Raw genomic sequence first — 16,025 nt, forward strand, 5'->3', positions numbered from 1 at the left:
TGTGTCTACTTACTGAGTCTATATATCCCCGATCTCTACATACTTGTACACGAAATAACAACTCGAATATGTCATTTGATTCGGTGCAAAGTCTATGATTTTACCACCTGGATTCTACTATCAAGATCTCACTAGTTTTTTGATGCATTTCAATACAAACCAAATAACATCCGGATTAAATCAGTCCAGGTTATCATATGAAAGAGCTCCTTATCGCGTGATGCGCAAACGTCATGCTGTAACGCCGCCGTTTATTTTAATCGGTTCCTAGCGTATGTTGCTTGTTTGGGTCACGTGAATAATTATGATATGGACAACGCAACTAAATTGGATTCGAATTATTGTAGTAGTGGGCTATACATGGGTGATTTTCTAAATTATTCCATTTGCCCAATCTCAGCATGAAATAACAAAATTTTTGGCAGGGGGTCTGAGAAAAAAGTGTGCAGCGCCCTCTTGTGTCACCATACCTTATCTTTGTGGAGGAGTGGGTTTGAGTACAAAATCCTTCATAGTACTCCTTTTCTGGCATATTGCTATAATTTTGGTGTCTAAATATATGTAAATGAGCTAAAGATACCTAATGTTGAAAGTTTCATGAAAATAGGACATTACGTTTTCTTAAAAATTGCCATTTTGGGTCAAAATTGAGCGGGAGGGTGCTTTTCAAGATTTTGCGCAAATTTTCTTCCTTTCGGTATTTTAATGTTTACATCTATGAAGATTTTTCCGTAATGTCGTTGACCCCCATGTATTTGTATAGCAGTATCGAAGGAACATTCAAACGAGTGCTACGGACAAACTAATTGTGATAAAATGCTCAAATTTCTTGAGCAGTTTGAACTATTGATCATCTTCATAGCTATTAACTTAAAAACAGCAAATGGATGTAAACTTTGATTGTAAACTCAATTTTGACCCAAAATGTAAATTTTTAAGAAAACGCATTGTCCAATTTTCATGCAACTTTCAAAATTAGGTATTTTGAGCCCATTTACATATATTTAGACACCAAAAGCAGAGCAACATGCTAGAAAAGGACTACTTTGAAGGATTTTGTACTCGAATCCACTCCCTCCACAATGATAAGGTATGGTGACACAAGAGGGCGCTGCACACTTTTTTCTCGGACATCAGGCCAACAATTTTTTTGGGGGGGAGCAGGGGGGGCAGAGTGCCCCCCATGACAAAAAAGAAAGAAAAAAGTGCCCTTCTGACAAAAAATAAAAGGGAAAATCAGGAGGGCAAAGGAAAAGAAAAGGGGCAAGGAGCCCTTTTCTACCAAAATTCAGCTCGAAAATACACAATTTTTCCGCGCTACGCGCGCATATTGCAAGAATTAAACCCTTTCCATCCTGATAATGGGCAAAAATAGTGTAAAATACCAAATAATTTACCACATCATCCTAGTAAAGCCGTTTGTCTCTATGTATTGTATGATGCAACTGTAATTTTTTTCCGCTGTGCCCCCAAAATTTTATTTTGCCCCCCACCCTGACCAAAAAAGCTGGCTACGCCCCTGAGTAGTGTTCGTCCTTTTAATATCATGTAATGTTTTTTTAATATCATTGGCTTATATAATAGTACGTATAAGTTGGCTTATAATTTTCGATCATCAAATGTTTCATAAAATATGTGAAATGTTTTGAACAATTTGAAGAAATATACTGAATTTTGTGAATATTAGAGAAAAACGGGGTCATTCGATATAAGGTTATCAGAAACATGTTAACAATTTTGAAAAAAGGGATCTATTGGTGTCAGTAAAACAAAAAACAAATAAAGAGGTCATTGGTAAGATGGGGTCAATGTGGCCGCACATCCCTATCACCATAATGAAAGCATTAAGCACACCAAGAAAATGTGCGAGTTGTTTTTTGTAAGTTGATTATTTTTTAACACTAGAGTACCTGCAGCTGTGAGGGTACTGTAGCTGTATGTGAGAGCACCACCAGCATCAGATAATGATGCTGTTTGACCCCCAATGACCCCATATGACCTCTGACCCTAGATGACCTTGGCTTGATCCCCTTTGACCTTTGACGACCTCAGTTTTATTTGATACATCCGTTTGAAATTTAGAAATCATTTTCAGCTATGAATGCTGGGAAGACATTGCAGTCCTCGCAGGGAGTGGTGAAATCTTCCTGTTCCTGTCATATTGAGAATTCGTTATACCATGTTTAAGCCCTCGTATCAAGGATTCCACCCACCAAGTCTGTGCCCGATCGGACAAAGTTTGAAATTTGACCCCTCTCCGTAATGACCTTTGACCTCGGTTGACCTCAATTTTATTTCGGGCATGTATTCCCCTCGTATCAAGGATTCCACCCACCAAGTTTGGGCCCGATCGGACAAAGTTGGAAATTTGACCCTCCGTAATGACCTTTGACCTCGGTTGACCTCAATTGTATCCCGGGCATGTATTCCCCTCGTATCAAGGATTCCACCCACCAAGTTTGAGCCCGATCGGACTACGTTTGAAATTTGACCTCTCCGTAATGACCTTTGACCTCTCTTGACCTCGATTTTATTTCGGGCATATATTCCCCTCGTATCAAGGATTCCACCCACCAAATTTGAGCCCGATCGGACAAAGTTTGAAATTTGACCCCTCCGTAATGACCTTTGACCTCTGTTGACCTCGATTTTATTTTGGGCACATATTCGCCTCGTATCAAGGATTCCACCCACCAAGTTTGGGCCCGATTGACCTCGATTTTATTTTGGGCACATATTCGCCTCGTATCAAGGATTCCACCCACCAAGTTTGGGCCCGATCGGACAAAGTTTTAAATTTTGACCTTTGACCTTGACCTCCGATGACCTTTAAAACTACCCCATGGTAAACGTGGAATGTCCGACACCTGTCTATATCCGAAATATCGGAACGATGCGTCGAAGCGCGGCGAAACGCATAGCCGGATGGACAGACAGACAGACAGACAGACAGAGCTCATTATTTTATTAGTATAGATGGCCAGGCCAGGTGACAAGGTTGGCGACATCCTCATGCAAGCCAATGGTGCTAAAATATCTGCGCTGCTTTTTAAACGTCTTCAAGCAGTTGGTCAGTTGGATGGCATCACTTGAACAAACGAATGCCACGTCTTTGACTCCTGCATTTCATTTTCAACTTGAACTTTATCAAGCTCAAAACAGCAATAACAACGTATGTTAATCAAATACGGTCATTTTAAAAAACTGCTACGCAAGAGTTTCTTACATAAAAAACTTAATTTAAAGATTATAATTAAATACAGTAATGCCAATGCTTTTCAATAATAGGACTTTGCCTCGTAGTGTTTTAAAATTACAGTACTTTCTCCAAATGTCTAACTTTACTTTTAATTATACTTTTTGCAAGTTTTCCAACAGACTTCGAATAAAAAAAGAGGGTTCCCATTCATTTCCTTACATTACAATGTTATCAATGTTAATTTTCTATCATACACATGAATAGTGCTATTTGGATCAAACCGACCATGTCAGAAGAAAACCCTTTATTTATTACACAGCTTTCAATATTTGAATAAAAACATTTGACCTATGAAAGAACATTTTGGACCAACATTAAAACTTTTCAGGCAGTGGCGTAGATTTCCTTTTGAAAGGGGGGGATGGAGTTGAAATTTGTTTGAAGTATAGTGAATCTAGCTGCTAGCACCTTATATCAGATATGGAAGCTAAACTGATAAAATATGGTGCAAAAGTGTAATAAATTCGCGCAAAACGCAAAATAATTGGCACTTTGGAGGCTAAAATGACCATGAAATATGAGGTTAATTTAGTCAGAAAACACACACAGGCGTCATATTTTGAATTTCTCCAAATTGGCAAAAACTGGCTTGAAATAACCGAACATTATTTACATATATCTGCCTTTAGTTCTTTGTTTCAATTTAAGTTCTTGAACAAAATAGACAAAATAACAACAAGGTGGCATGTGTCAACATCCAAGAAGCGTCTAACACGGGATATATTACGAAGCTGGTAATTCAAACTTGAACAAAGTGAGCTGATGTGTGATGTCATTGTCATTAGACAATCAAAAATAACACCTAAGTTCCGAACATTTTCAGTCAGCAGAATCTCCATGTCACCAATCCGAAGAGAAACAGGCGGCATATTTTGCTTTTGGTAATCAGATACCGCAACAAAGAATTCAGTATTCTCGTCATTCAGGCGCAGCAAGTTCCTGGTCATCCATATTTTGATCTCACTGCTACAAGCTGTGAGGCGAGCAAGCGCATCGGTGATGGATGATAGATTTCGATTGATTTACATACTACATTTCAATCAAAACATGCTAATCATCAGCACAGCGAGTTGAGTTTGTCACGCTTTAATGAGTTCTTACAATTTCTATCGCCCTGATTATTGAAATACTTTCTTTTTCCATTCAAAATGGTGTAATGAAATAAAGTTGTATCGTGCCGAATGAGGTGTCAAAATACGCAGAACAAATTTATCCATAATGTTGATTACTTTATCTTAATAGGTTTAATGTCTTTAAGATATTACTTTTGTTTTAAGTGTATATAAGCCCGATATAATATGCATGGCAGAAAAGACTCCCCTCCCCGTTCGCGCACGGTTGGTGGGATCATTTATTAGTTTTTCAAACAAAATATCATGTACAACCACATTTTAGGCTTAAACAGCTAAATGTGATATCATCCTAAAGTATACAGATGCTTGTGAGTCATTCTCAACATTAATTTCCCCTCTTTTACAAAATTATTCACCTTTATAGCATTTTTATAGCTTTTTCGGATATAAAATGTATCTATTAATGACAAAATTGGTGGCGCTATTTAGTTACTGGAAATCAAGCTTTTAAAACAAATAATTCCTTTTATTGTTTGATGAAATATGTTTATAACATTTCCTTGTTGCTTGTTTCACCTATTCCAGCTGTTTTAATGGCAGTATTATTCACCTACCCCTTGCAAATAAAGAAATATGATTTAGGATGAATAGCGCCATCTATAGTTTGCATTTAGTTAATAATGAAGCCAATTCTATATACATCAAACAACCGTGCGCGTGTCTCTGACAGTTCCCTAACACAACCAGTTCAACATGTTTCGGCACTTCGGGGCTTTTTATAGTTTGGCATGATCCGGCTCTATAATGTCATGATCCAGTTCTTAAAGACACTTTTTAAACAAATTCCTTTAATAATAAGCTACGACAAATTGTGAGTAAATTTTCATTTCAATATCTAAATTGTCAATTTCTATTTCAACAGCTCAGGATTTTCCATTCCAAATCAGTTTCTCAAAGCACCAATACACCTTTTCGGCAATTTCCAGAATCATTTGCAGTCGATGCAAATCCTTACTGTGCACGTTGAGCTGCGTAGTAACCACCGACTAACAATGCGCGCATCGCGCAAAGTCTTTCGGGAATTATCGAAATTGTCTATTAAGCTACAATCATGGAAAAATGTGTTGGGACACGTGGTCAATTATACCCGCATGCGAAGCATGGACGGGTATATTGCCATCCTTGGGTTTCATCTTCTCCTCCTCCTCCATCAAACACAACATTCTGTCAAGGCTAGCGTTAAAACTACAAAGGCCATGGGGCCCATATGTTGTACACTTATGGGCCCTACCCCGTAGAAGTGCCTTTTGCCAATCTTGGCCCCAGAGGTCAAAGGTTACGGGCCCAAGGGGCCCAAATGTTAAAATACAAAGCAGGCCGTTTCTCATCAAATGAAGCAGCCTCAGGGCCCTGAGTTGGAACACTAATAGCCCTAGGGGTACTCTATATTTACAAATATACAAGAGCCCCATATGTTATATAATGTGGGCCCCAAGGGCCCAAATGTTAAAATATGGTGCAACAGATTGACAAGCCTAGCTCAAAAAGTACAAGATCACTAGGGCTCATAAGTGGCATATGTATGGGCCCTAAGTTGTAGATGTGCCTTTTGCCCATTTTGGCCCCAGATGTACAAGGCTAAGGGCCCCAGGGGCTCAAATGTTAAAACAAAGGGCCGGACGTTTCTCAGCAAATAAAGTAGCTACAGGGTTCAGTTTTAGTACACAGATAGGACTTTAGTATTATATTGTCATATGTATATATAAGTCCTATATGTCGCATAATATGGGCCCCAGGGCCCCAAACGCTAAAACATAGGGCCGGCCGTTACGCAGTAAATAAAGCAGCTACAATGCCCAGCTTGAGTGTACTGATTAACACTTGAGAATTGTACTTCAACATATGTAAATGAGCCCCATAAGTCAAATATTATGGGCCCCAGGGCCCCAAATCTTAAAACAAAGGGCCGGCCGTTTCTCATCAAATAAAGCAGCTTCAGGGCTCAGAGTTTGTACACAGAATGCACCTGAGAATTACATTGTTATATATACATATGGGCCCCATATGTCACATAATATGGGCCACAGGGCCCCAAACGCTAAAACATAGGGCCGGCCGTTACTCAGTAAATAAAGCAGCTACAGTGCCCGGCTTGAGTCTACTGAGAACACCAGAGAATTATACGTCAATATATGTTCATGAGCTCATAAGTCAAATACTATGGGCCCAGGGTCCCAAATGTTAAAACAAAGGGCCGGTCGTTTCTCATCAAATTAAGCAGCTTCAGGGCTCAGAGTTTGTACACAGATTGCACCTGAGAATTATATTGTTACTAACACCCACCCCATACACGTAGGACTAAACAGATCCACAGAGAATAGTGTAATTATAATATAGATGACATCAACGTTAAGGCTATTCCAGTTAAATTACATACCCATTGGCTGTTCCATTTAATTTACACACTCCCTCTGTAATGGCCCCAAAATAGGCTGTTCCGTTTAATTTACATACTCCCTCTGAAATGGCTGTTCCATTTAATTTACATACTCACTCTGGAATAGTTTTCCCCTAATCATATTGCATAGCCTCACTGTGAATAAGAGAAACTGACAACAGCAACCTATGGAGAGTAAGAGAGACGACTCCCTGGGGAGGGACTTTTACAATTTCTTTATTTTAAGTGCTACGACAGTGCAACCTACATTCAATTAAAGCTTGTGACTTGGACTTTCACTTTTACACATACAATTTCTTTATTTTAAGTCCTCAGCAAAAAAAGGACTGTAAGCTTGGGTACACCGATAACATGCGGGTATAGCCGTATTTGTGTACAAATATATAGCCTTCTAGTTTTACCTCTTGTTCTATCCCCAGTCACATACATTTTGATGGACGTATTTCAAATAATATTCTACGTGTAGCTTCAACCCTCCTAATATACCTCTCCTTCCCCCACCAATCAATATTGCAGAGTCCAACACGGAGCCTGATGATAAGAACCCGATCAACATTGTTACGGGGGGGGGGGGGTCGATTTCAGTGCATGGTCTTAAACTGTCCCAAAACATTTTCATGATTATACCCGCATGCGAAGCATGGACGGGTATATTGCCATCCTTGGGTTTCATCTCCTTCTCCTCCTTCTCCTTCATCAAACACATCATTCTGTCAAGGCTAGCGCTAAAACTACAAAGGCCCTGGGGCCCATATGTGGTACACTTATGGGCCCTACCCCGTAGAAGTGCCTTTTGCCCATCTTGGCCCCAGAGGTCAAAGGTCACGGGCCCCAGGGGCCCAAATGTGAAAATACAAAGCACGCCATTTCTCATCAAATGAAGCAGCCTCAGGGCCCTGAGTTGGTACACTGATAGCCCTAGGGGTACTCTATATATACAAATATACAAGAGCCCCATATGTTATATATTATGGGCCCCAGGGGCCCATATGTTAAAATATGGTGCAACAAATTGACAAGCCTAGCTCTATAAGTATAAGATGACTAGGGCTCATATGTGGCATATGTATGGGCCCTAAGATGTAGATGTGCCTTTTGCCCATTTTGGCCTCATATGTACAAGGCTAGGGGCCACAGGGGCTCAAATGTTAAAACAAAGGGCCGGCCGTGTCTCAGCAAATAAAGTAGCTACAGGGTTCAGATTTGGTACACAGATAGGTCTTTAGTATTATATTGTCATATGTATATATAACCCCCATATGTCACATAATATGGGCCCCAGGGCCCCAAAAGCTAAAACATAGGGCCGGTCGTTACTCAGTAAATAAAGCAGCTGCAGTGCCCAGCTTGAGTTTTCTGATAGTACTTGAGAATTATACTTCAACATATGTACATGAGCCCCATAAGGTAAATATTATGGGCCCCAGGGCCCCAAATGTTAAAACAAAGGGCCGGCCGTTTCTCATCAAATAAAGCAGCTTCAGGGCTCAGAGTTTGTACACAGATTGCACCTGAGAATTATATAGTTATATGTGCATATGAGCCCCATTTGTCACATAATATGGGCCCAGGGCCCCAAACGCTAAAACATAGGGCCGGCCGTTACTCAGTAAATAAAGCAGCTACACTGTCCAGCTTGAGTCTACTGATAGCACTTGAGAATTATACTTCAACATAATTATGTACATGGGCCTCATAAGTCAAATATTATGGGCCCCAGGGCCCCAAATGTTAAAACAAAGGGCGGGCCGTTTCTCATCAAAGAAATCATCTTCCGGGCTCAGAATTTGTACACAGAGAGCACCTGAGAATTATATTTTTACTAACACCCACACACCCATCCACCCTACACACGTAGGACTAAACAGACAGATCGTACGTATTATATCATTATTGGAAATACCAGCGTGAAGCGTTTAGCCTGTTCCAGTTAAATTACATACCCATTGGCTGTTCCATTTAATTTACATACTCCCTCTGAAATGGTTTAATTTACATACTCCCTCTGAAATGGATGTTCCATTTAATTTACATACTCCCTCTGGAATAGTTTCCCCTAATCATATTGCATAGCCTCACTGTGAGTAAGAGAGACTGACAACAGCAACTAATGGAGAGTAAGAGAGACGACTCCCCTGGGAGGGGACTTTTTACAATTTCTTTATTTTAAGTGCTACGACAGTGCAACCTACATCCATTATACCCGCATGCAATAGCATGCAGGGTATCTTCCCATCCTGTGGTTTCTTATACCCGCATGCAATAGCATGCAGGGTATCTTCCCATCCTGTGGTTTCTTCTCCTCCTCCTTCTCCTCCATCAAACACATCATTCTGTCAAGGCTAGCGCTAAAACTACAAAGGCCCTGGGGCCCATATGTGGTACACTTATGGGCCCTACCCCGTAGAAGTGCCTTTTGCCCATCTTGGCCCCAGAGGACAAAGGTCACGGGCCCCAGGGGCCCAAATATGAAAATACAAAGCACGCCATTTCTCATCAAATGAAGCAGCCTCAGGGCCCTGAATCGGTACACTAATAGCCCTAGGGGTACTCTATATTTACAAATTTACAAGAGCCCCATATGTTATATATTATGGGCCCCAGGGGCCCAAATGTTAAAATATGGTGCAACAGATTGAAAAGCCTAGCTCTAAAAGTACAAGTTCACTAGGGCTCATATGTGGCATATGTATGGGCCCTAGGTTGTAGATGTGCCTTTTGCCCATTTTGGCCCCAGATGTACAAGGCTGGGGGCCCCATGGGCCCAAATGTTAAAACAAACGGCCGGCCGTTTCTCAACAAATAAAGTAGCTACAGGGTTCAGATGTGGTACACAGATAGGTCTTTAGTATTATATTGTCATATGTATATATAATCCCCATATGTCACATAATATGGGCCCCAGGGCCCCTAACGCTAAAACATAGGGCCGGCCGTTACTCAGTAAATAAAGCAGCTACAATGCCCAGCTTGAGTCTACTGATAGCACTTGAGAATCATACTTCAACATATGTACATGAGCCTCATAAGTCATATATATTGGGCCCCAGGGCCCCAAATGTTAAAACAAAGGGCCGGCCGTTTCTCATCATATACAGCAGCTTTATGGCTCAGAGTTTGTACACAGAGTGCACTTGAGAACTACATTGTTATATGTACATATGAGCCCCATATATCACATAATATTGGCCCCAGGGCCCCAAACGCTAAAACATAGGGCCGGCCGTTACTCAGTAAATAAAGTAGCTACAGTGGCCAGCTTGAGTCTACTGATAGCACTAGAAAATTATACTTAAACATAATTATGTACATGGGCCTCATAAGTTAAATATTATGGGCCCCAGGGCCCCAAATGTTAAAACAAAGGGCGGGCCGTTTCTCATTAAAGACAGCAGCTTCCGGGCTCAGAATTTGTACACAGATAGCACCTGAGAATTATATTGTTACTAACAGTACACCCACACACCCATCCACCCCACACACGTAGGACTAAACAGACAGATCGTATTTTATCATAATTGGAAATACCAGCGTGAAGCGTTAAGGCTGTTCCAGTTAAATTACATACCCATTGGCTGTTCCATTTAATTTACGTAATCCCTCTGAAATGGCCCCAAAAAGGCTGTTCCGTTTAATATACATACTCCCTCTGAAATGGCTGTTCCATTTAATTTACATACTCCCTCTGGAATAGTTTCCCCTGAATCATATTGCATATCCTCACTGTGAGTAAGAGAGACTGACAACAGCAACCTATGGAGAGTAAGAGAGACGATTCCCCTGGGAGGGGACTTTTTACAATATATTTATTTTAAGTGCTACGACAGTGCAACCTACATTCAATTAAAGCTTGTGACTTGGACTTTCACTTTTTACACATACAATTTCTTTATTTTAAGTCCTCAACAAATAAGGACTGTAAGTTTGGGTACACCGATAACATGCGGGTATAGCCGTATTTGTGTGCAAATATATAGCCTTCTAGTTTCTTCTCCTCCTCCTCCTTCTCCCATCAAACACAACATTCTGTCAAGGCTAGCGCTAAAACTACAAGGGCCCCAGGTCCCATATGTGGTACACTTATGGGCCCTACCCCGTAGAAGTGCCTTTTGCCCATCTTGGCCCCAGAGGTCAAAGGTCACGGGCCCCAGGGGCCCAAATGTGAAAATACAAAGCACGTTGTTTCTCATCAAATGAAGCAGCCTCAGGGCCCTAAGTTGGTACACTGATAGCCCTAGGGGTACTCTATATTTACAAATATACAAGAGCCCCATATGTTATATATTATGGGCCCCAGGGGCCCAAATGTTAAAATATTGTGCAACAGATTGACAAGCCTAGCTCTATAAGTATAAGATGACTAGGGCTCATATGTGGCATATGTATGGGCCCTAAGTTGTAGATGTGCCTTTTGCTCATTTCGGCCCCATATGTACAAGGCTAGGGGCCCCAGGGGCCTAAATGTTAAAACAAAGGGCCGGCCGTTTCTCAGCAAAAAAAGTAGCTACAGGGTTCAGATTTGGTACACAGATAGGTCTTTAGTATTATATTGTCATATGTATATATAACCCCCATATGTCACATAATATGGGCCCCAGGGCCCCAAAAGCTAAAACATAGGGCTGGCCGTTACTCAGTAAATAAAGCAGCTACAATGCCCAGCTTGAGTTTTCTGATAGTACTTGAGAATTATACTTCAACATATGTACATGAGCCCCATAAGTCAAATATTATGGGCCCCAGGGCCCCAAATGTTAAAACAAAGGGCCGGCCGTTTCTCATCAAATAAAGCAGCTTCAGGGCTCAGAATTTGTACATAGATAGCACCTGAGAATTATATTGTTACTAACACCCACACACCCCACACACGTAGGACTAAACAGACAGATCGTATTATATCATAATTGGAAATAGAAGCGTTAAGGCTGTTCCAGTTAAATTACATACCCTTTGGCTGTTCCATTACTTTACATACTCCCTCTGAAATATCTCCCCAAAAAGCTGTTCCGTTTAATTTACATACTCCCTTTGAAATGGCTGTTCCATTTAATTTACATACTCCCTCTTGAATAGTTTCCCCCTTTAATATCATACTGCATAGCTTCACTGTGAGTAAGAGAGACTGATAACAGCAACCTATGGAGAGTAAGAGAGAGACGACTCCCTGGGAGGGACTTTTTACAATTTCTTTATTTTAAGTGCTACGACAGTGCAACCTACATTCAATTAAAGCTTGTGACTTGGACTTTCACTTTTACACATTTTCTGCCCAATTGGACGACTTTTTACAATTTCTTTATTTTAAGTCCTCAGCAAATAAGGACTGTAAGTTTGGGTACACCGATAACATGCGGGTATAGCCGTATTTGTGTACAAATATATAGCCTTCTAGTTGTAGTTCGTTATATTGAGAATCAAATTTTACCTCGACGCTGCACACACCTACCGTAACGAAAGTCGGGATGCTCCCACGCAGTAGTCTGACCATTTTTACTTTAAAATACAATAACATAATTGTCAAGTGTAAAGCGTCTCAAGAATATTTTCTGAGAATGAATGTTCCTATTTGCGGTGAAATACTTTGATGGAATTATTGTCACAGACAAGAAGCTCTTCCTCGTCGTCTTTGAGTGCTATTCCCCAGGGGAGCTGTGACGTCTTTAGTCAGGATTCCAATATAGTCACCTGTGAGAGAGTAACGGTAAACTGCAGGAACTCCATAGTAGCTGGCGACGAAGACTTCATCTTGGACAACGCATAATCCTGTAGGGTAGAAGTTACCTCCTGGTGGAGTGGCGAAGGTGTGGAGTTGAGTGCCTTTGGTGTCGTACACGTGGACGGCATATTGAATTAAATAATGATCGCTGGCAATTATGTGATCTGTAGTGATAGCAATGAAGTATGGACATAGATTGAGATTGAAGCCAGATATGCGAGTACCATTTTGATTATGGGTACTAATGTACTGATTAGAACTTCCGACATACACGCGATCCTTGTTGTCAATGGCTATACCGTACACTTGTGAATTCTCACTGTGTGACCAGTTGCCGTTAGGATTCTGAACACCGAACCTATGCTTGAAATTTCCCTCCGCATTGAAAACTTTAACAAACGGATTTTGATCCGTAACGAAATAGTCGCCATTTTGCGCGATTGCCAGACCCCATGGATTCGAAGCTCTTGAATCACCGCCACCTGCACCACTGGTTTGTATTTGTCGTTTGGGTGTGCAGTCGTCATCAAAAAGTCGAACGTGATGTCCACTGCTGAATGTAGCCTCCGCAATTTCATAATTTTTGCCGAAAACGATGTATCTCCCCATATTGAAGTGTCCCGATGCGATGGTCTTTCCTAAAGCCCATTGCTCGTAAGTACTGAGTAAACCAATAAAGCTCATCATATTATCAAGATCCTCGTTTGGTAAGAATTCAACTTTACCCATAGACTTTCTTACAGGCTTTGGATTCAATTTGGACATCTGTTGCATGGTATTGGAGAGCGATGAATACATTGTGGCAACATATATCATGCTCGGATCCATTCTGCGTAATCTGTTGTGTCATCTCCAATGAAGTACAAAGACGCGATTTCTGAAATTGTAGGCCATCTCTGTGTGCTTCTATATCCTTGCTTCTCTTTGCCACCAATTGTTTAATTTTCTGTGTAAATTCCGATTCTGCTTTCTTCACTGTTTTCTTGTACAGACTGATGGCTTTCTTCTCGTTCGCTTTCAATGCTTTCAGCGTTTTCTCATCCTCCGCCGTGGTAATATCGATAGCATTGGGAATGAGTTCAACTTGCTTGAATAACTCTATGATTTTGTCATGTCTCTCTTTAACCGCACTCTTCAGGTCTATCTGTGTATGGTCAGGACGCGGATGGTCTACAACGGTACAATCTCTGCACATGGGTTCATCGCATGTCTCGCAGTAGAACCGCAAAACTTCACCCTTGTGCTTAGGACACATCTCCTGTTTAGGCAGATTATGCATAGTCAACTTTCCCGAGCGGAGCTCTTCCAGTGTAAGCACGTGGTGATGTTTCAGTATGCGCAACGACTTATGAATATCCATGCATTTCTTACACAAGAAATCGTTGCATTCTACACAACGACCAAAAGCCCGGTTGTCGGAATTATCACACGAGGTACATGGAATCTTGGCATCTTTCTCGTACAGTTGTCTCATAGTTTCATTTCGCTCTTTCAATTTGCTGACGAAAAGGTTAGTCCTGAGTTCCTTCACTCCACCTTTCGGTAAAGGAAAGTCCTCGCGACAGGTGGGGCACGAAACCGCGTCCTTGTATTTATCCGGGTGTTTCTTTGCAGAGCTTTGAGCCCAACTTGTGAGACATTTCAAGCAGAATGTATGAAGACATGGCAGTGCCTTAGGTTTGTCAATAGCGGCATGGCAAATGCTGCACTGTACAAGATCAGCGTTATTAACAGTTCTTTCGAGGTTTGGTAGCTTTGATTCAGCCATTGTGTCTATTTCCGCGAGCCTATACCCCGGCCTCTACATACATGTACACGAAACAACAACAACGTGAATAGCGTATGTCATGCTATCGATTCGGTACAAAGTCCATGATTTTACCACCAGCTACCACCTGGATTTTACTATCAAGATCTCACTAGATTTTATGATGCATTGCAATACGAACCACATAAGAAGAGCTCCTTATCGCGCGATGCCGCAAACGTCCTGCTGTAACACCACCGGTTTTTTAATTGGTTCCTAGCGTATGTTGCTTGTAAATTTGGATCAATTATCTAAATAATTATATTATGAATAACACAACTAAATCATGTACATTGGATTCGAAATATTGTAGATTCGGAACTATGTGTCCTGGGATAGCCACTGTGGTCATGCAACAGTCACCTTACGAACTCCGTACACAGCAATCATGAATATCCGGTAACTGCTGATATACTTTAATATCAAGTTAAATAGAGCAATAACTTTTGTTTAAGTTTTTCGGCCTTTCCAGGACAAAATTTATTGCAACAAACGTACATTAATCAAAATAATATACTTTAAAATACTAAAATTTAAATGTTACGCAAGAATTTCTTACAAGCTTACACGTGAACTTAAAAAACAAAATAGGTTCAAAGATTAATACAGTAAATCGAAATTCCTTACAAATTCCTTCCCAGCAAACACAAAAACGTTTTTAAAACGTTTTAAATAAGTTATATTTTGGATTTTGGTTTAGGTTGTCGGGTTATATAAAGGTCATGAAATCGTTTAAAACGTTTTGTATGAAAACACACTAAAACAATATTTTTAAAATGTTATCGAAATGTCATTGTAAACTATTTTTGCAAACATTTTTGGCCAAATATTTTGTCAACGCTTAAATAACATGTTAAAATATTTGCACCCAGCAAACACAGAAATGTTCTTAAAATGTTTCTTACAAAACGTTTTAATAACATTTAAATGTCTTATAAAGGTCGTGAAAACATTTTAAAAACGTTATTGTAAATATTTTGGGCAAACATTTTTTGCAAAATATGTTTTCAACCCCAAAATAACATTCTGTTCAGAATGATTTGTACCAAGTTTTCAAAAATGTTTTTGGAATGTTATTAAAACGTTTTTATACCCTTTATATAAACCGACATTTAAATGTTTTCTGTAAACTATTTGTGTTTGCTGTGCAGTAAATTACCAACAAATGTTATTTAATGTTATGAAAACGTTTTATACCATTAATGTACCCTTTATATAACCCGACATTTAAACGTTTTCTGACAACCTTTTATAACCTTTTGCGAATGATGTCGAAAACGTTTTGTGTTTGCTGGGTTATAACATGTATAAGCGGATTCGATTTTATTTCTGTATATTTCTGCCTGAATTAAATTTTTGTTTTAAATTCAACATCCATTCTGTTATTTATATTATCAACAGTTTTATTTTCTAAGTTTCTTTGGACAATACACAAAGCAGGGTTAGGGTTACGGTTAACTCTCCCCACGCGGGTGTCGACTGCAGACGACAAGTTTTCTTTAAAAACTATTAAAAAAATCAGAATTGTATATTTTCATGACCATATTTGAAATCAGCATGAAAAAAAATTAGTACAAACATAGCATAGCATTTGGCCACTTTTATCATATTTACACCTTGATTACCATCAAAATTGACGAACATTTTGCAAAAAATAATTATGTTGACGTCACGGTAGATTAGAATTCCCAAATTGTCCATTAGTTTTAAAT

General features: G+C 40.0%; 1 protein-coding gene across 1 annotated transcript; it reads right to left on the bottom strand.

The window, feature by feature from the left end:
• Positions 1-12,698: 12,698 nt before the first annotated feature.
• Positions 12,699-14,274, bottom strand: LOC140167814 (E3 ubiquitin-protein ligase TRIM56-like). Its single transcript, XM_072191107.1, has one exon. The coding sequence runs from the start codon at positions 14,272-14,274 to the stop codon at positions 13,228-13,230; it is 1,047 nt and encodes a 348-aa protein (XP_072047208.1). The 3' UTR covers positions 12,699-13,227.
• Positions 14,275-16,025: the final 1,751 nt, after the last annotated feature.

This window comes from Amphiura filiformis, chromosome 13 (genome assembly GCF_039555335.1).
Source record: "Amphiura filiformis chromosome 13, Afil_fr2py, whole genome shotgun sequence".
Taxonomy (NCBI): Eukaryota; Metazoa; Echinodermata; class Ophiuroidea; order Amphilepidida; family Amphiuridae; genus Amphiura; species Amphiura filiformis.